We start from the raw sequence: 19,092 nt of genomic DNA, 5'->3' as shown, positions 1-19,092 counted from the left end.
TTACCTCATAGCTCTACCTTTGATCCATTCTTTCTGGTTTAAGTACTTCTACCTGCCAATGAGAGTCAGTTTTAAGCACAGTAAGCAAGCTGCAATAGATTATGAAACTTGGTCATTTGAATGCGTTTGGATCATTTTCCATGCAGCTGTGGCCAAACTACAAGACAGTACTTGAAATAATAAGCCAAATAATGGTTAAAAAATAATGACAAAAGCCACATGTTAGAAGCAGAATCAGTATTACATAGCATATAAAAAGGAAATAAAAATGAATGCTGCATTTTTATTGAATTATAATTAGTTTTATAGTATGATAAAAATCGAATGTAAGTCAAACGTGTAATTATCCTGCCTCCATTTCATGTAAATAGTATGAATATCTCTAAAGAGTTGAAACATGTCAGGAATAAATAGTGCTTGATTACAAACCAGTTTCAATGCAGTACTGCACAGGACTCAACTGATGGCTGAGGAGCCAGCACAGCCACCTCTACAAAAAGACACTGAGGCATAGCAGGCTTTTCACTTTGGAAGGAACTGCCACAATTATTTGCTGTTACTCATGCTTGTGCAGACTATGTGCACCATTCCCCCTTCAAGTCATTCCTCCCTTAAGTTTCAATAACAGGATAAATGACATAAATGAGATCTAAGTAAAACACACCATCTTCTACTTACATGAAGAGAAAATGGTGACATATTCAAGCCTATTACTGTTACCAGGTAAGGAAGGGCAGCAGCTTCTTAGATAACAGTCATCTCAGACATGCCACATCCCTACGACTACGTTTTGTTTAGGAGGAGTGGAGAGATGTATGGATTTTTATGGCTGTTTAGGCCACTATCTTTTTATTACGTATGAATAAGTTTATGCCAGATATTTGCTGCAGCACAACTGACAAAGTAGGGATCCCTTAAAGTGCATCAGCTGCAATGAAATAAAAACTCAGTTGGCAGAATATTCCCTCGAGTAATTGCTGTCCCTCTTACCTCATGTCCAGATGCTTCTTCCTCTTTTTTTTGCCAAAAGCCCCCATCAATAGTGCTGAATGCCAAGTAAATTGTCCATGTGGCTGATTCCTGTGTAAGGAGGAATAACCTTGCATCAAGGGTATAGAATGAGAATCCTTATGTCTTTCAAATCAAGCACTGGGTATGCTTCCAAGGCAAAATTTAACAATCCTAATTGAAATGAAGAGGAAGTGAGAAAGGATATGTTGGATTTGGGGGTAGACAGCTGGAAAAGAAATACAGCAGTGAAAGCACTTATGAAACAAAACCTGAAGCAATTACCATCGCTTGTGCAAATAAGGAAGCCTAAAATACTTCAGGATACAAGTCCACTAATTACAAATCTAGCAAATATGCCTCTATAGCTTTACCTCTGTCCTGGCAGGAAATAGGAAAATAGATCATCAAGAAATCAAGTTGTTATTCTTCTGGACTTCCTAGCGTATTGGCTGTTAAAGCTTTGATATTGTGGTCACTCTGTTCTGGAAGAATTGTTTGTCTCTTGTCTTACAGACCAGAAATAATCTAAAGTTTTCTTAGTTCATCATTTATCTGTCTGCAAAGTCTTGTGCTGTGCTGTGAATGCTTCTTACTGCAAGGAACGAGACTGACATATCTAGGAGACTAGAGGATTTTTTAATTAAAAGAATAAAAAACCAGAGTCAGCCTAAAATCCCCATGAGAGCATGTTTTCCTTGAGATAACACGAAGTTTATGTGTGCTAATGAGGGCTAATGAAGTTCCTGAAGTATCAGCCTCAATACGAGAATAGATGATGATGATCACACTGCAGCATATCAATCTGTAACATCTCCTGCGATTTCTTTGTGTGGGTAACTGCAATGAGCAAGAACAACAAAGCTCTTTGCATGATTTAGATACAATTTTTGTGCAAAACAATTTAATTCTCGTTAGCCTGTGTGTTGGTTTGAAAAGGGGGATGCTGCACTAGAGCATGTCACTGCTGAATGATTGGGATGGTTTGTCCTAAAGGAAATGTGCTTGTTTTTATCACTACAACAAAATGTGTGCAATTGAGTGCATATGGTAACTTGTAGCTGTCATATTATGCTCAGATGAAATCTGGGGTCTGAAAGCAAACAAAGATTTGTTTTTACCAAATCAGAATACAGGATACCTGTCCTTAGAATTGGTTCGTGTAATGTAGATGGCTGCTGGCAGCATAAAATCAAAGACAGAAAAAAATAATGCAACGTTCCTAAGGTATATAATGCCTTAAAGGAAAGCTGCTTTGCACAGCACCCAACTGTGAATTCAGTAAATAACACCATCACTGAATTGCATGTACTGATCAAGTAGAAAAATTGATCACCTGACTTTCTAAAGATCGCTGTCCAAACTCTGAAGGAGTGATAGGAAAAGGCTGGAAAAAAATAGAAGCATGAATTTTACTCACGGTGTTTCTTTAGCTTAGTAATTACATGTTACATTCTCCTTCATAATCTAAGAATTAGCCTGGCTGTGTGGTTATTTAAAATAGTAATGCCCTCTAGTGGTATACATTGGAAAAGGAAAATAAGCCAGACAAAGAATGATCCCGTTTTTAATTATCGTGAGGGGCTAAAAATCATTTTCACTTGAAATACACTGCTTAACACTGATCTGTTAAGACAAACTAGTTAGAATGTGAAACACACTGCAAGCAGCTCAGGTAGATGTGTGCTAGGTGCTGGGGTTTAGTTGGAACATCTGGATCTAGTACATGTCAGGAATCACTAGGAGTCCAGAATCACTTGGTCAGTGTGCAGGCACAACAGATTGCCACTGCAACTCTTGCAGTCTGGAAGGGATGGTTTTGTGATGTCCACATCAGATAGATCTGTCCTTACACGTGAGAGCTGCGTTGAATTCTTACACATTAAAAATAGCTCGGTAGGATAAATACACCACAGGCTCTTGTATTGCAGTGTACAGTCAGAGTTTATTATCAAAAAGGATTTTCTGAGGATGCTCATGTATAGGGTTTCCTGTGTTTATATCAGATCTTCTGCTTTGTATTTGCCAATTGGCAAAGGGTCCAACACTGAGGTAAAAACTGACAGTGCTGAAGAGAAAAAAATCCAACTCCCCAGCCCAAGTGATTCAACTCCTCCCAAACTTCTTCCGGAAGCCCAGTGTACTGATGTGGAGTCAATTAAATTTGTTTTGAAATCATTTTTCTCCATAAACTAAATATCCCTAAGTGATGAAAGAGCATTCCTCTGAAGTAGCAGGCCAATGATTATTTGCCGTGTGATGATAACTGAGAGGTGTTGTATCATTGATCACCACTTTGGTTACACCCTTCCTCCTGCAACCCCACTACTGCTGGAAGATTTAATGCTTTTGGTACTCGTGATTTTCCTGTGGTATTGATTAGTCAGTCCCTGCCCATCCAGGAGGAAAGGATCCCATAATAAACACATCACAATCGTTTGGACTTTAAATCAGCTTATAAACTAATGTCAAGCAAAATGGCAGTCAGAAGTGAATCGTTTAGGTCTCCTTAATGAAGGCTTTTCTCTGCTTTATCTTTTTGAGCTGTGGTGATTCTGTTATTTTCCTGTCATTAGTTCAGCTACCACAAGGTCTTGGATGAGTGGCATCTTTGCTACTGCTTGCTAGCTGCTTATTACTTACTTTCTTCAGCTGAGGCAAACCCAGTTCTGTTCTCTATCTTTTTGTAAAGTGTATATTAGAAGAGTGAATAAAAAATTGGCCTATCCCACAAGCTGGTATATCTTCTCTGATATTAATATAGTAACATGGGATCTAATTGAACTTTCCATCTTTTAGATTCCTCATCATGGTTAATAAAACTGTGACAGTAGTTAAAAAGAAAAAAAAGTTCTGACAAAGATTTATTAATTAATTTATGCTTCTGAACAAGTGTGTCTGACAGTCAAATGATGAGATTGCCATATTCTGTACAAAGAGCTTTTTCTAGAGATCTTCTTTCCGCTGTGTTGACAGCACCTGTAGTATAGAAATGTAGGAGTGGGTGTCAGTTCACAGACTCTAGCCCAGTTATGAGGATGGCTGCATGCCCAGATGAGATGAAGGTTCTGTCTTCTTGCTACTGTTCCTGCTTCTGTATGTTCAGTCTGGCTAAAAATGATCAAGCTGTCTGATGCCTGGCACAGGAGGGAGATGCTAGTTCTTACCTTCCTATGTTAAGCTTGCTAGAAGGTTTGATTATCAGAAGAAAAAATAAATCTCCCAAAACTCAAAAATCTCCCAAAACTCAAAAAGCTATTTCACACTAAAAGCTGGAAGGAAAGGAGCTAGTCAAGCTGAGCTTTCTGTGCCTTTTTTTTTTTTCTGTCCATGATGAATGTTAAGAGAAGTCTCCTTCAGAGGAAAAAAACCTCTCTACTTTATCTGGGGGGAAATGGCAGTTCAGTGGTTACGTTAAAATTCTGCTTTCTGACAGGTGAGCAGATACTGAGTGGTAGTGGCATTTTGTGCAAAACACTTGCAGATGAGCAGATAATGACAGCAAATGTCAATTTTGTGCAGAACACTTATTTTTTCAAACTTTTAAATACATATTTATGTATATAAGAAAGACATATAAAATCTTCGTGGTTTTTTTTTTTTTTTTGATTTCAAGACTTAATTTCCTCAACTACTGGCAAAAAATAAATACTACATTTTTTAATCTTCACTTGAATTGTCAAATTCCTCCCAGTCTGATACGCTCATAACTTCTGATGGAAGGTCAAGGTGATACTTCATGCGGTCTGCATGCCATTCTGAGAACCACTTCTCTGTTTCCATTAAGATAGCCCTGGGCAAGGTGAGGACGCAGGCAGCCATCCCAGAAATGTCATCCTCCAGCTGGGGTCCATCCTCCCAACAGTCTCTCTCTGCATCGTAAATGTGGACATAGTCCATGCGGATTCCTCTGTTGTGGGACCTGCCTCCCAGGACATAGATCCTGTTGTCTAAGACAGCAATACCTGGCTCTCCATGTCCTGCAGGAAGTGGACATACATTTGTCCACTGATCAGTGCTTGGCCTGTAGCAGGCAACCTGTAAAAAGTAAGAAACAGATTAGCCAAAACCGAACTTGGATCTTAGTGACAGAGCCTGGCTGTGTGGCAAACCACTTATGTAGCCACACAATACCATCAGTCAGGGTGGGGTATTGACAGTGGAGAGCATGTATCCCCATGCAGTAGAAGTACAGTGCTCAGTGGAAAACTGTGTGCATATTTGCCATATAACTGAATCACAACATCTGACCCAGCTGTTGTGCTAACAGCTGTATGTCATTCCAAAAAATACACACTGAAGTCTTAGATGTTAATACAAGCTCAGACAGTGTGCCTGTTTGCATTAGGAAAAAATGTGCTGTATCATACAAACACGACAAATCTGCTGAACTGTCTCAGCACCACATGCTGGAAGGTTCCAGATTCCAGTGGGTACCCACTTCACTAACTCCGTTTGTAAGGATCTTCTTATAACTCAGAAATATTTTTCACTAGCTTCAATTTTGCTATCTTCATTGGCCTTATAAGTGATTACTTTGTCTTTTTTTCATTTCTTAGAAGTTGGAATAAGACACAAGAAAATTCTCCAGTCATCACTGCCCATCACTTACTGTATATTTTATTGCTTTATACAATTGCCATCCAATCCATTAATTGCACTTTCCAACATATCCTTAACAAATTCTGTCCTGAACTGTACGTTGCTAATTCCAAAGTTCCTGACTTAGTAAAAAATGCACATGAGAAGGCAAGAAGGAAACTCAGCTGTTGTGCTACTTATGGGCTATGTGCATGCCAATGAATGTTATCCACCAAAGATGTTTTAAAATTTACATGAATCTCACATGCTGCAGCTTTAATGCTTAGCTAATGCATTCAAGACACAGTAAGTACATATGGCAAGTTCTGCAGTTATGTAGAAGAGAGCCTGTGCTGCTGCTTGGCAGACAGTTTTACTTGTGTATTTAGGAGGAAGACATTACATCAGTGTGCAAGCATCTGTAAGAAATGGACTCTTCCAAGACTTAGGTATGATATGCTTACCTGGTGAACATCCCTTCTGTAGCCAGAATCATTGTTGCTTCCTCCAATTACATAGAGCTTTCCCAGCAGTGCAGCCATGCCATGCCAAGCACGTCTCTCTGGACCATCTGCTAGAACTTCCCAGCGGTCAGTCTTTGGATCATAACATTGCAGCTCCTTCAAATAATCTTCTCCTCTCCTCCCGCAGGTAATATACATCTTCCCATCCAGTGCTGCTCCAGCATGTGCATATACCTGCATCACCACGTGGGAAAGCAAGAGGTTGAGGTCTGTATTTATGTATTTCTCCCAGCTTCAAAGTATAGAACAGACATTAAACAACTGACATTTTTCACGAATTACGCAGACATTAACATTTGGAAGGATTTTCTATTTTCTTATAGACAACTCCTTTTGAGATAATTATGTTGAAAGTGTGAATTTCTAAATTAATTACCCTAGAATTTCAAAAACTTCCAGAATTGCAGTGGGTTGTCATTCTTCACTATTTCTTAATTAGAAAGGCATCCATATAGTTACTTTACTCCCTTGTCTACTTGGAAGTCTTTCTGTTGCAGATTATTATACAAGCAATGTTTTCAGGAATGCCACATATCCCACGTAGTAGTACTCAATTGAATCTTTATATTCTCAGCACTGACACAGATTTTTTATTTATGACCTCATGCAAGCTCTTTATCTTCTGCCTCTGTATCCCTTCTATAAAATGGTAATAGTACTTATGTTTTTAAGGTGTCCTGAGGTTCTCAATTGAGAAGCAGTATGGAATGACAAGTGTGCTGGTTGCTTGCTCCAAAGCATTTAAAAAAAAAAACATAGTGAAAACCAGCATAGTTTCTCGAAAGATTACTTAGGATTTCAGTTTTCTCCCCTAACCAAGATTTGTCAGATGGTTGTGTTTACTTTCCTCCTTTGCAACCTGAAAATGGGAATTCTGCCTGTTACTAGTTGTATTAGAACTCAGAACAAACTTGTCCATTCCTAACCCCAATTCCTATGTTACTACACCATTTCCTGATTCCTGGGATTACAACTGCAATTGCTGTTTTAGGATAAATGGTACCAATAACAAAAGACAGCTGCTCATTCATATTTCAGATGAATAATGGTCTCACTTGAGCTGAGACGTAATTCTGCATCACATTAGCTATAACTACCAGATCTTGTTACATAATCTCAGATGTGTCTGTGAACTAAGTAGTATGTAGAAACTGCTGTACCCTCACTCAGAGGGTGGTGAGGTGCTGGGACAGGTTGCCCAGAAAAGCTGTGGATGCCCCATCTTTGGGGCTGTTCAAGGCCAGGCTGGATAAGACCCTGGGCATCTGATGGTAGTATCTGATCTAGTGCCTGATTTAGTGGCTGGCAATCCTGCCTGTGGCAGGGAGCGTTGGAACTAGATGATCTTTAACGTCCTTGATCCTATGGTAACTTCCTAGTATCTGATGGTTTCTTCTGATTGGGAATGAAGCACGCTATCAGGACTGTAGATGAGAAGCTTGTACTACTCATGGTTTACCTGCCCCAGGAGGAACGGCAAGTTCCCTGAGTTATATGTTCAATTTGAAATGGTTTTAATGATTAATACAACAGAGGTGCAGGGGAAGACAGGAAAAAAACAAGAAAAAGAATCATTAAACCTCAAAATTAATGTTATTATTCTTGATTGGTACATTTATCTCAAATACTGAAGCTCCTGCTTTCCATGTGAGTATCAGTAAAATGAAAGCTAGGCATGAGAAGAGCACCTAAAAAGATGAAATTATGAACTGGGGAACTGTATCAGTGTGTGTGGCTAATGCACTCCTTACCTCCTTCTTCAGAGGTGTCACATATTCCCAAGTGTTGCTTTTAGGGTCATACCTCTCCACTTCTCTCAGGTCTTCATGGTAATCTCGGCCTGCGACGGCATATATATAATTGTCCACGACACAAACACTGAGGTCAGCATGCTCTTGCTGTAGGGACTGGATCTGGAACCATTTGTTGTGTCGTGGGTCATACCTTGTAAAAGAATGGGATCAAAGAAAGTGATTCATATATCAACAGAATCATTGCTGGAATACAAGACATCTCCACACGTGGGGTTGCTGTACTGTCTTTGGTCGAAATTAAGCTCAGCTGTAAGTGGAGCGAGATGTGGCCTTGTCAGCATTTTATTATTAGTGAAGTTCTTTTAGTCTGTTTTTAGAAGATGTATTTTAGCTGACAGAATCATGCTATAAAAGCCTAGGTTTTCCCTTGACTTACACATGCCTTCAGATTATGTATCAAAATCTCCACTTGCCGTACTACAATGTAAAAGATTCTAATAATAGCATGGACTGAATCTGGATCTTCAAGACATCAAGAGATTACATCATAAAAACAAAAGAGTTAGTATCTGTTGTTGCAATGTAATGGGCATCAAGATCTAAAACTGTTCCTTTCTCCTGTACATTTTTCTTGGCACAGAACTTAAGACAACCCTGGAATGTTGCTACTGTGCATGCATTTTCTCAATAATCAACTAATAACAGCGTTTTCTTTAAAAATCCTTTCTGGGAGCTAAATCCCTTCATACTGGGATGAGAACTACACACTGAGGAATTTCAGAAAATCTCATTTCAAGAGCATCTAGACAGTCTAGGATTCCTGAGAATTCTAGTTCATTACCATTTCCCACACTTTTAATACTTCACTCCCTCAGACAAAGAAGAGAATACTGCACATGTAATACTCCTGAATAAGCAGCTGTTTCTACCCAGTCAGGCTTGGCTTTGTTCTGTAAGGATTGCTGGAAGCTTCCTGTTGCTATGATGCTAATTTCCTTATTTATTATGATTTCTTCCAGTGAGAGGCTCCTATCTTTTTTGCCAGCAAGCATACAGACTGTGCTAAAGGCTTACTGACTCAGAGGTGGGCAACAGGGTGGAAATTAGAATAGTAGCAGGATTATCCTTATCTTACCTCCAACACCTTGACTCTGCTCGAAAACCACTTACATTGTTGTCTCCGCCAATTAAATATACAAAATTATTGAGAACAGCAATCCCCTGGTTGGACATTCTGGGGGCTAGTGCAGCTGTAAAGTGCCTCCACTCTCCCAACAGGGGGTTCAGATACTTGGCTTGATCACTGAGAACAATGGATGGAGTAGAATGCATCCCTCCAAATCCCACTACACACTGGAACTCTGATCTCAGCTGTGTCTGGGAGCTCTGGAGCATTGGCTGAAGACATTCATTCTTGTGGTACATTAGTGCATCTGCGACTGTATCTTTTAAAGGACATGGACTTAATTTGTCATGAAGCCTTTGCAGGATCTGGGGTTCCATCAGAGGAAAACGAACTGTCTCAAGTAGCTTAAGGGGCTCCATCAGGGAGACCTGATCTGTCTCCAGTTGCTCTGGAGAATAATGATAAAAAAGTGCACCATCATAAACTTCAAATTCATAGTTAACCTCCAAACGGTTGCTACTGAGAAGGGAGTAGACCTTCTGCAAGGGTAGCTGTCGGTACGCTTGTGTCCTTGAGAAAGCTGCAAAGTTCTTCAGAATGTAGGAGTCCAGCTGATCGCTCAAATGTCTCAAGTCGTAATGGTCAGCTAGTTTGTAGACATCAAGGATGTTCTCTTCATCTACCCAGGACATTAGAAAATCACAACAGAACTTTATGACTTCTGGTATCTGCAAGAGAGAGAGATCTTTTATTTCAGACATTCAAGATACAGATGACAGAAGCATAGAACAGGAAACATCCAAAAACTAATAAAGCTGTTGACAAGAAAACTGCTCTTCTCACAGAGTCTGGTCACCGTTGTTCACCATTCTCCAGAGAAAAATGACAACTCAATACGGATGCTTGATGAATATAACACAGATCTTCTAGCCACACTATACTGCAAGACTCTTGAGTTTTGCTTCACATGCAGGATCAATGGCAACAACCACTCCTTCAGTTGGTCTCTCAGAGCACTACAGACACAGTGTATCACACATTGTAACTATAACAAAAATATCCCCATCACTCAAGAGCATGGAAAGCCATTTTAAAAGAAAATCGGTATTCAGCATTGTCTTCTGAGTATTACATGAAGTTGTACTAGCAGGAGGACAACTGGCAAAGTAACAGCTGACCAAGAGTCCCTCCACCAACAAACTGGTGCTGAGCATGTAGCCAACCAAAGCACCTGGAAAACTTAACCAAATCCTGTACAGCTGCAGGGAAAATTAGAGAAAAAAATTGTCTTAAAGGGCTTTTCTGCACTTTGTGCAGAAATCATGGTGGTAGTGATGAGGTCAGGTAAGGTTATGTGCCTGTAGACTCAATCTGGGCTAGATCTTGGCAGGTTTAAGCAGCACAATAGTTTCTGAGCAGCACACCCTGTCCTTTACCATAGGCCAGCAGCATTCTATTCAAGGGAAGCTTTCATATGCTGCTCAGTGAATGTGAGTGCAACATAAACTAGTCTTCTAGACAATATGGTCTGTAAGTGATGAAACCACTAGCACAGATCAGACATGCAAGCACTCATTCATTGTTTCAGCCCTTCCATTGGTTACTGCATCCTAAAGAAATTCTTCTCATTGGAATCATTCCGTTTCACTCCTTAGCCCTCCAGCCATGTTTTCTGTTTCTTTCATTCTTGCTTTTGTTTCTCACTTTTTTTTCCTCATACGTCCCAGCACCTCACCTGAAGCTGACAGGCTGCAGATAAGGTTTCCTGTACACTGTTCACACTGAGTTCCAGCTCAGAAGTATAAATGAAATTCAAGATTTTACACATTGCATTGTAGGAGATGCCATGAATGTGAACTTCCTCTTGTTCCATCTCTCTCAGTCCTCCTGCAAACATTCCTCTGCAAGAAAAAACAGATTTGCATTGTAACTATATTCAGTTTGCTTATCTTACGCTGTCCTGAGACCACAAAGTATTTAAAAGGATAAATCCCAGTCAGAAACCTCTTTGGGATTAGCTCTTTTCTAAGCCAATGATACAAAAAGTACAGACTTCCAGAACCTAAGAAAGTTATACCTCTCACTCTGCGGGAAAACAGCGGGGACCACCTGAAATGTGTAAGGAAGGATTTAAATACAGACCCAGTACATATGGATGTCAGTGGGTAAAGGCAGATACTCTAGGGATGGGGGAAGAGAAAAAAAGGAACTTGAGATTTTTAAACTAGAGCAGTTGTTCTTCCAGATTTGTCTGAAGTGCCTTACAAAAATAAAGCAAGTTAGCTTCTCCCCTTTACGTACCTCCAAGGCTGTGGATTTAGTGGAGGAAAGCTCACTGTGAACTAACAGGAGCTTATATTTCTACAGACATATAACAGAGAGATGAGTAAAGCCATATGTAGCATTCTGAACTCCATTCAGCTCTTCCTTAAGGGTCTAATTTTACTCGTGGAAGCAGCGTGCTGAGTGTGCTAACAGAAGATTTGGAAGTTGCAATTTTGTGTTACACTCATACACATGCTTGTTACAGCTGTACTGAAAATGTACCTGAAGTAGTCACAAGATGCAGCTAGCAGTATCCGATGAGCCTCAATAGGTTTCTCTTCCACTACCAGAACTACATCAAAGAGGATGCTGCTGTCTCGGAGAGATACCAAGCCACTGAGCAAAGCCTGAGAGTGCTCTGCACTGCGGTACGTGTTGCTGGTGCGCTGCTGAAGGGGGGACTCGAGTTGAGCTTTGTGTGGCTGAGTCAGCTCCTGATCCTCCGCCATCCCAGGCAGAAATGCTCAGCCAAAAGCTGTAGCAGAATGAAATCTGTGAGACAACAGAATCAGCAAAGGTTTGTGTCTTTGGCTTACAAATGGTCCTCTGACTCATCTATCACAGTAAATAAATCAAACCAACTCTTCAGTCAATGGAGAACCATCAAAAACAATTCTACCCCAGAGAAATTATCCCGAATGATACTGAAAATAGACAGGTATACATCAGCATATCAAACTGGCAGAACATGGCATTACAAACAATTTTTGACTCCTGGTTTTCCAGTCCAAAAGTATGTTGCATGTGGGGATATATCACTTCCCAATCTACTGCCAGAACCTCCTGCTTCCTTTGCATTTCTATGACATTTAGAACAAATAGCAAATCTATCACAATGTTTTGCCAAATTCCACATTGCCTAATATCCCCAGATGACTTTGTTGTAATGTACACTGCATGTTCGGTGTTTTTCTTGATATTTTACCACAGAATCTGAAAGCTTTAATCTCTCCTGCTTTTGCTTTATTTTCCTTTGCTGAGCACGTTTCCATTCCATACAATACCATCTGAAACTACAGCTTTTGCACTGAGTTTCTTTACTGTGCCAACTTCAAGCTAGCATGTACCTTTTGACTTCAGTGTGGGTCTCTGCAGAGAGGATGTTTCCTTTGGTGTAGGCACTGTAGAGGGCTATCCTATACCTCTTTGTACTGCTGCAGTTGACACTGTAGGATGATCCTTACAGCATATGGGGAAGTGCCTACAAAGAGCTAGCTGGAAGTCACTGTTCCATGCCTGTAGTTAAGCTCTCAGAATCTCATGATTCCTCTCTTGGCATCCTGTAATTTACCCTTTCCATCGTCTCTGAAGCACATGAGAAGCTGTAGCAGTTAGATCTGACAGACTATGTCTAGTTGTCAGAGCAGACACTCAAATACAAACACATTAGCAAAAGGAAATACCTTAACTGACATGGCCACTTAAGGCACAGCCTGTCCTCCAGTGGTTCTGGGAAATGGCTTAGTGGCATGAGGGACAGTCACAAGGGGTTATCAGCAGTCAGAAAAGCAAAAGCGGAACAAATCCAAACAAACAATGATGAGATGAAACTGCTGTTTAACTGTACCCACCATAAACAGTGAATGCCACATTAGAAATCTCCCAAAGTACTGCGGAGTATTCTGTGCATGGTCAGTGAGGGAGAAGCTGTCTGGATTGCACTAAGAAATATGACAACAGTCATTGCACTGCCTGCAGGAAGTTACCTTATGCTGTCCAAAACAAAAGGAAGCTAGGTGGCATTGCTTGCTGGGTGGGGTGGAAAAAAATTGCAAATGTATATTAATGGTTGTCTGCTCTTTGCCAGCAAAACCAGGGCATCGAGCTCAGAAGAAGAGCTCTGATGAGACTACCTTCTAGGAAGCACATTCAGGTTGATTATACAGGGAAGCTATCCATCATCAGCTGAGGAGATGAATAATGGATTCTTTTTCATGACAGGTAGACATTTTTCCTGGAAATGAGATGACTGCCTTTGAAGCAGACAAAACATTACTGCATCATTTTATTTGCTCCTGGGAGATACAAGTGATAGATTGAGGCAAGGTAGATAATATTGTAAGAAAGACAAGTGAAGGAGAGAGTGTTACTAGGTGTCTAGAAATTCACTAAGAGTAAATGCAGCAAAAACAAACCAGGCTGAGATATTATCCAAATGAGGAACAAACTCAAACCACAGAATCGGTGTGTTCTAATGTGGTTAGTGCTCCAAAAAAATGTACCTTTTCAACAAATGCGGAAGGTGTATCACATTAACCCTCTGAAAAGTGAAATAATTGCAACAAAAAGCAGAATTACATGTAATAAATGAGCTGTTTTCTGAATTCTAAGACTTCTGTCAGGTAGAGAAAACAGCATGCAGCCTTAGCATTAGTGCAGGTGGAAATGAGGCTGGAGGAGGAAAAAAGTGAGATGTGTCACAACTACATTGGACATTGCATCTGCACAACAAACATTTGCAAAGCATGTATTGTAGAAGTAGCTTAATTATATATATATGTATATAAAAGAAGTTTTCATGAGCTGTTGACTACTTGCCATTGAACAGTGAGTGGGAGATGACCAGAAGGAATCACTTAGCTGATATATGGAGTGCCTTCAGCTTCATAATAGCTGTACAATAAGCAGCTGGGTTTGGGTGGGTACAGTTGTGGAAAGTGGTTGCTTGAGTGAGTGTGGGGAAAAATTGGTCTGATATCCTGATTTTCTGAATTAAGTGTTCTTGGTTAGCTGATAATTTTACAAATGTCTCCATTGTGTTAAATATAGACTACAAAGTTGCTATGGAGGGCTATCAGTGTTAGTACAAGAGTGTCTTGCTTTACAGACTGTGTGCTCTAACTGCAGTTTTTCTCTGGTGCATTTTATGCCTTTGTTACAACCTAAAATCTGACAGCCCAAACAGTAGAAGTGTGCTATTTCATGTGCAGTGTACCAGCTGGATGCAGGGAATCACTGCTAATATATCTAGGAATTCTTATCCCTTTTAAGTGTCTGCCAAACTTAAAAATGACAAGGGACTTTATTGTAACTACATTATCTAACCCCATCTCAAATCTGCGTTTTGCTCAGTTGCCTGCCGTCACAATCCCTTGAACCACACAGCTGAGTCTCTTCTGTTGTGGGCCTCTGTAGCATCAGCTTCTTGACAGTAGAATGTTCCTGTGGCATTTCTGTTCCATTTCTCTTACTTAGAAAATTGGTCCACAACTGAGTAACGTTCCTAGAAATCTACTATTTTTTCTTTATTTTTCCTCTTGTGAGTTTATTAGTGTTGGGCAGCTGTTAATTGTGAGATTTGAAGGCTGAGAATTGCAAGACTGACCTTAAGGTGGAAGAGATGAACTCTTTAACAGCAGCAAAAACAAAAAGCATCTTCTCACATGCTGTGGAATTCTGTCTTCAGAAACAAGGGAAGGCAAGTCCTTGTTCTAACTCTTTCTAAGCACTTAAAAACTGGATAAAATCAGGCTATGGATTTTAGGTGACTGCACAAGGTTCTACAGATAGGTTGGTTTGCATTCACCTTTCAAAAGGCATGGGTTAGTGGACTGATTGATACTGGGGCATTACAACTGAATATCTAGTACATGAAGTGTAAAGAGATATGTGAGGTCAGTAATTGCATGTGCACTTCTATAGCATAATGTAGGAAGAGGTACTGTTCGGTCACTTTACATCAAGGAGATGAAATCACTCCCAAAAAAACTAAACTGAAAACCTTCAGAGCTATCTAGCACGGCATGACTGATCTTATTCAGTAGACTGAAATTTTCTATGTTTGTGCCTGGATTCCAGTTAGAAACCAGGAGAAAGCAACGGTGCCTTGCAACCATAGAGACAGAGGAAGCATCTGAAGGAAATCAGCGTTTCCTATACTATGCTCACAGTTCAGGTATTATTAGTGGTCTCTTGAAACAAGGTATGGGAGTACTGGAAGTATTTTAAAGGCATGCTGATAGCTCTGTGATCATCTTGTATTCAATTCTCATTACCACAGCATGCTTCTGCTAAACACTTGTGTGGAAAAAAATACAAGAAACTTAATAAGGTTTTGATTATTCAACTGAAGAAACTGTTTATCAACATATGAAAGAACTGTGGCTTGGTGTTTTAACAAAATCCCCTTCCTGATCAATGGCAATACTTGCCTTTACACTAAAGGTACCTAGCCTATGACTGAGGAGGTTGGCAGTGGGACAGGAAGAGGGAATAGACTGCAGCCTGATCATTCAAAAGGCAAAATGGCGAGACTGGTATGCTGGCTTGCTCTTGTGCTCACCGAAAAAAATCATCTGTTTAAGAACACAGAGTACAGGAATGGGGTAGCTTACTTAAAACAGGGAAAGGGAAAATTAAAGGTATGCTAAAAGAGATGTGATGTAAAGGAGAATGCAGTGTCTGTCCTACCTGAATTTTTGAATCCAGAGCAACTGTCACATCAAGATGTTTGTGTACTGCTCCAGTAAAGACCATTCTGGGGACTGGCAATTGATCTGGTTTACAGGTATATGCTTCATGAGACTGAGAACAAAGTCCTGCTTCCCTACAAAATAATCTGTGTTGTACCTGGATGCACCTTCCAGCAGCTGGGTCTGGGCATATTCTGGGTACATCCTGATGTCAGTATAGGTATATCCAACCTTTACACTTTGGCAAGACACGCTATGCACTGATCACGTGCTTTAAGCAGAGCGTAAAGAATTTAGTGTTGAAATCTGTTATTGGTATTGCATGGTACAACAGAGGCCTGGATTCTGTGACTGGTATCTAAGTCAGACAGAGATGCTTACTAGCATGTGCTGTGGGTGGTGCGTTGTTCTGACAACTTGGTTACAGGAGGGGGAGTATCCAAGTTAGTTTCTATGGAAACTCAGACATTTTTGTATCAAAGAGCTTCTGGCTGTCGGTTACATCTCTGTATGAGGAGGTAACTTACGCAGAACATGATATTTTCTTCAGCATCAGCTGTGCCCAAAATAAACTAGAACTTGCTGGTGTCGGGTATCCTAATCCTGTTTAGCTTGCAGCCATATGGACAGGTGGTTCAAGCCTGGTAGGGGTCCAGTGCTTTCTTAGAATTGTGGAATAATTCAGGCTGGAAAGAACCTTGGGAAGAAATCTGCATGCTTGACCACCAGACTTGTTTTCTTTTTTATCCTGTCTGAATTCCTCTCCTTCAGTTTATGACACTTGCCCTCTCATCCTCACCCTGCACATTGAAAGAAACATAATATCCATGCCCTAAGGCTTCCTACACCTCCATCTCTCCCAAAGGAGTAGGAAGAATTAGGATGTAAGCCAGGCTTCAGCTGACAGTCTGATATGAGACAGCAAGATACAAGACTAGAACAAAGTGCTAGTTATGCTGACTCTGAGGGGTTGCAAATGTGAATAGGCAGAACCTGGCGAGGTACCAGAATTCAACAGGGCAGAGGGTATGCAAACAAATAAATCAACTAGTCAGAGAGCATGCAGAGTGGGGAGGCAGCTGGGTGCCTGCCAGAATAGCTGAGAAAACAGATGTAATGCCACAAACAATGTAAACTGAAAAGCAAAACTATTGTTCAGCATAACTGGAGTGCAAATACTGGAATGATTTACCAACTATACCATGATTCGTAATGGGCACTCCTGAGTTTGTTTGCTGTGTAAGATATGCGAGTATACCATTTTGTGTAGGCACAGTTAAGTTAGCTCCATGGTTTTTGAAGAAAATCGAAACAGAGGAGGGCTAAAAGAAAATCAAGCTTTGTGCTTCTTTCAGAATGATCCCTCTGTGCAGTCACCACTGTGCAAAAAATTACACATCTTCCTGACGTGCCTTTTAATTTACAGAACCTTCTACAAGTAGGGGAAATAACCCAACAATTCCTTTGGTCTGAGGTCCTCACAAAAAGAAGCAGTGGCACCTGGTACCACACGGCATTGGAGTTTTAGTTCTGAGCGCTCAGTGATCAGTCAGGTTTTTGCTAGGTCTAGCTACGCCATCTTCTTTAGCACATCCCCCTGAGCTGGATTTCTGAGTCATTTTCAGCTCCCAGCATTAGTGCTATGCTACACTTGAAGTGCGGGAGGAAACCTCAAGGCGTGGTCTGGGGAACAGCTTCAGCAAACACTGCTGTCTCACAAATGTTGATGTTCATTCCTTTCAGAAACAAACGTTTGTTTGGGTTTTTTTCCCCCAATGCCTTTAACAATGCATTTCTCAGACACGCTGAGAATAAAACATCTCATTTAACATAGACACAGCAAAACTTCCCTGAAATCTATCCATGTTTAGACATACAAATATTAAAAAAGAATTTTTTTCCCCACCAACTGCAGCATAACCTAAAAACCTTCTTTCTAACCTGTATTTTTGCCCTTTCCATGCACTGATGGCCTCTTACAGCCTGCCCAAATACACGGAACTATAGTTTTCTGTTGGGTATTTCTGGGAGGTGGCTCGTGGCCCAGATACTACTAATGGGAAGTTGTAGTGAGGAAAACAAGTTCGGTACAGTGCTAAAACACTTTCTCCTGTGGCCTCATCATTTCTTTGTCTCTATCTACTTTCCTGTTGTTCCTCCTTGCGAAACAAGATTCGCTGCATCCATCCATCCCAGCCTTTCAGTAGTGATGTTCTGGTTTGGACAGAGCTCTGTTGTGTTTGGAGGAAGGAAGGAACGTTAACCAGCTGTGTTTGGACAGCATGTACCTGTCCATCCTCAAACCACATGGCCTACATTAGGGCTTCAGCTTTCTCCAGACCGAGGATGGCGTCCTCAACATTTAGCTCTACAGCTGCAGAGATCTGTAAACCTTCCACAGAATCAGGCATAGTTACTATGGTGAAACGGAGAGCTTATCAATTGGCCAATGGTTCGTGTTCTGGGACGCCTGAGAGGCCTGGCGAGTTGGCAAGGCTGCTTTGTTGAACTACTTCAGTCACATCATGCATTTTTAATTGCCTAAAGTACATGGAAGAAAAAAACGTCAGAGAAGTAATTAGTTCTGTGCCAAACACAATTAAGTGACCGGGTGGAGCACATCCAACACATTCCAGCTCTGCTTTCTGTATTAAACAGGAATTCATTTGCACTGTTTACCATGTCTGTTTGTTTCTTTCCTGCGAGGACCCGCGCTGTTCGGCTGTTGTTATTCCTCTCTGTCACTTACATGTTTGCACACCAGGAAAACAGAGCGCGCAGTTTCCTCTGCAGAGGAGGCTGCCTGGAGCCGCACACCGCTCCCAAGCGCCTGGATTCTGCCCCAGGCGTGTGGCCGCGGGGTGAAGGACGTTCAAGCACAGTTCTGCTTTTGCTTTCCCTTTCCCTGCCGACACCGCCTTCGGGCCCCGGCCCCCCACCACCCCGGCTCGCTCACCCCACGTACTCCGCGGAGCCGGGACGGCCCTACAGCCCCCCCCGCCCCCTCCTCCAGAGACAGCTCCGCTCCGCTCCGCTCCGCTCAGCCCCTCCCCCGCCGCCCGTCCACCTACCGAGAGCGGCGCCGGCGGCCTCCGCCTGCGGCTTCCGCCTTCATGCGCCCCGGAACCTCGGCGCCCCCGCCTGACGCGCCCGCCCGCCGGGGGAGGGACGGACGGCGGCTGGAGGCGGGCGTGGCGTGCGGGACCCGGGCACCTGGCGGCGAGGAGGCGACCCCGGGCAGCGGCACTCGGGACCGCCGCCTGCGCAGTGCGGCTGTGCGTGGCCGGGACCGGCCGGGCTGTGCCCGCAGGGAGGTTGCGTGGAACGGGACTACAATTCCCGGCGTGCCCCACGCCGAGCAG

At 41.7% G+C, this 19,092-nt stretch overlaps 1 protein-coding gene across 3 annotated transcripts; it reads right to left on the bottom strand.

Annotated features, from left to right (window-relative positions):
* Positions 1-3,844: 3,844 nt before the first annotated feature.
* KLHL22 (kelch like family member 22) lies at positions 3,845-19,013 on the bottom strand. 3 transcript variants are annotated; one of them, XM_065738970.1, is made up of 7 exons: positions 18,802-19,013; positions 11,541-11,793; positions 10,729-10,894; positions 9,003-9,721; positions 7,865-8,057; positions 6,054-6,287; positions 3,845-5,046 (listed from the first exon to the last, which is right to left on the bottom strand). In XM_065738970.1, the coding sequence occupies exons 2-7, from the start codon at positions 11,765-11,767 to the stop codon at positions 4,669-4,671; spliced, it is 1,917 nt and encodes a 638-aa protein (XP_065595042.1). In that variant the 5' UTR covers positions 11,768-11,793; positions 18,802-19,013; the 3' UTR covers positions 3,845-4,668. The 3 variants fall into 3 exon arrangements, with proteins under 3 accessions (XP_065595042.1, XP_065595040.1, XP_065595041.1); XM_065738968.1 differs by having other exon boundaries at positions 11,541-11,810; positions 18,802-19,012; XM_065738969.1 differs by lacking the exon at positions 18,802-19,013 and adding an exon at positions 12,890-13,380 and having other exon boundaries at positions 11,541-11,810.
* Between the last annotated feature and the right edge of the window lie 79 nt (positions 19,014-19,092).

Source organism: Cyrtonyx montezumae, unplaced genomic scaffold (genome assembly GCF_038088225.1).
Source record: "Cyrtonyx montezumae isolate F1298 unplaced genomic scaffold, pur_monq_1.0 scaffold_23, whole genome shotgun sequence".
NCBI classification, from domain to species: domain Eukaryota; kingdom Metazoa; phylum Chordata; class Aves; order Galliformes; family Odontophoridae; genus Cyrtonyx; species Cyrtonyx montezumae.
Note: the sequence above shows the minus strand (reverse complement) of the source record. Positions and strands in the feature narration are given on the sequence as shown.

Bases quoted from the DNA above. Each gene is read 5' to 3' on its own strand.
- KLHL22 (XM_065738970.1), bottom strand. From the start codon at position 11,767: ATGGCGGAGGATCAGGAGCTGACTCAGCCACACAAAGCTCAACTCGAG. The intron at 9,722-10,728 runs GTGAGGTGCTGG...TCTCTCTTGCAG, and splicing joins CTGCAGCCTGTCAGCTTCAG to ATACCAGAAGTCATAAAGTT. The intron at 8,058-9,002 runs GTAAGATAAGGA...TTCTTTTACAAG, and splicing joins GCAGAGTCAAGGTGTTGGAG to GTATGACCCACGACACAACA.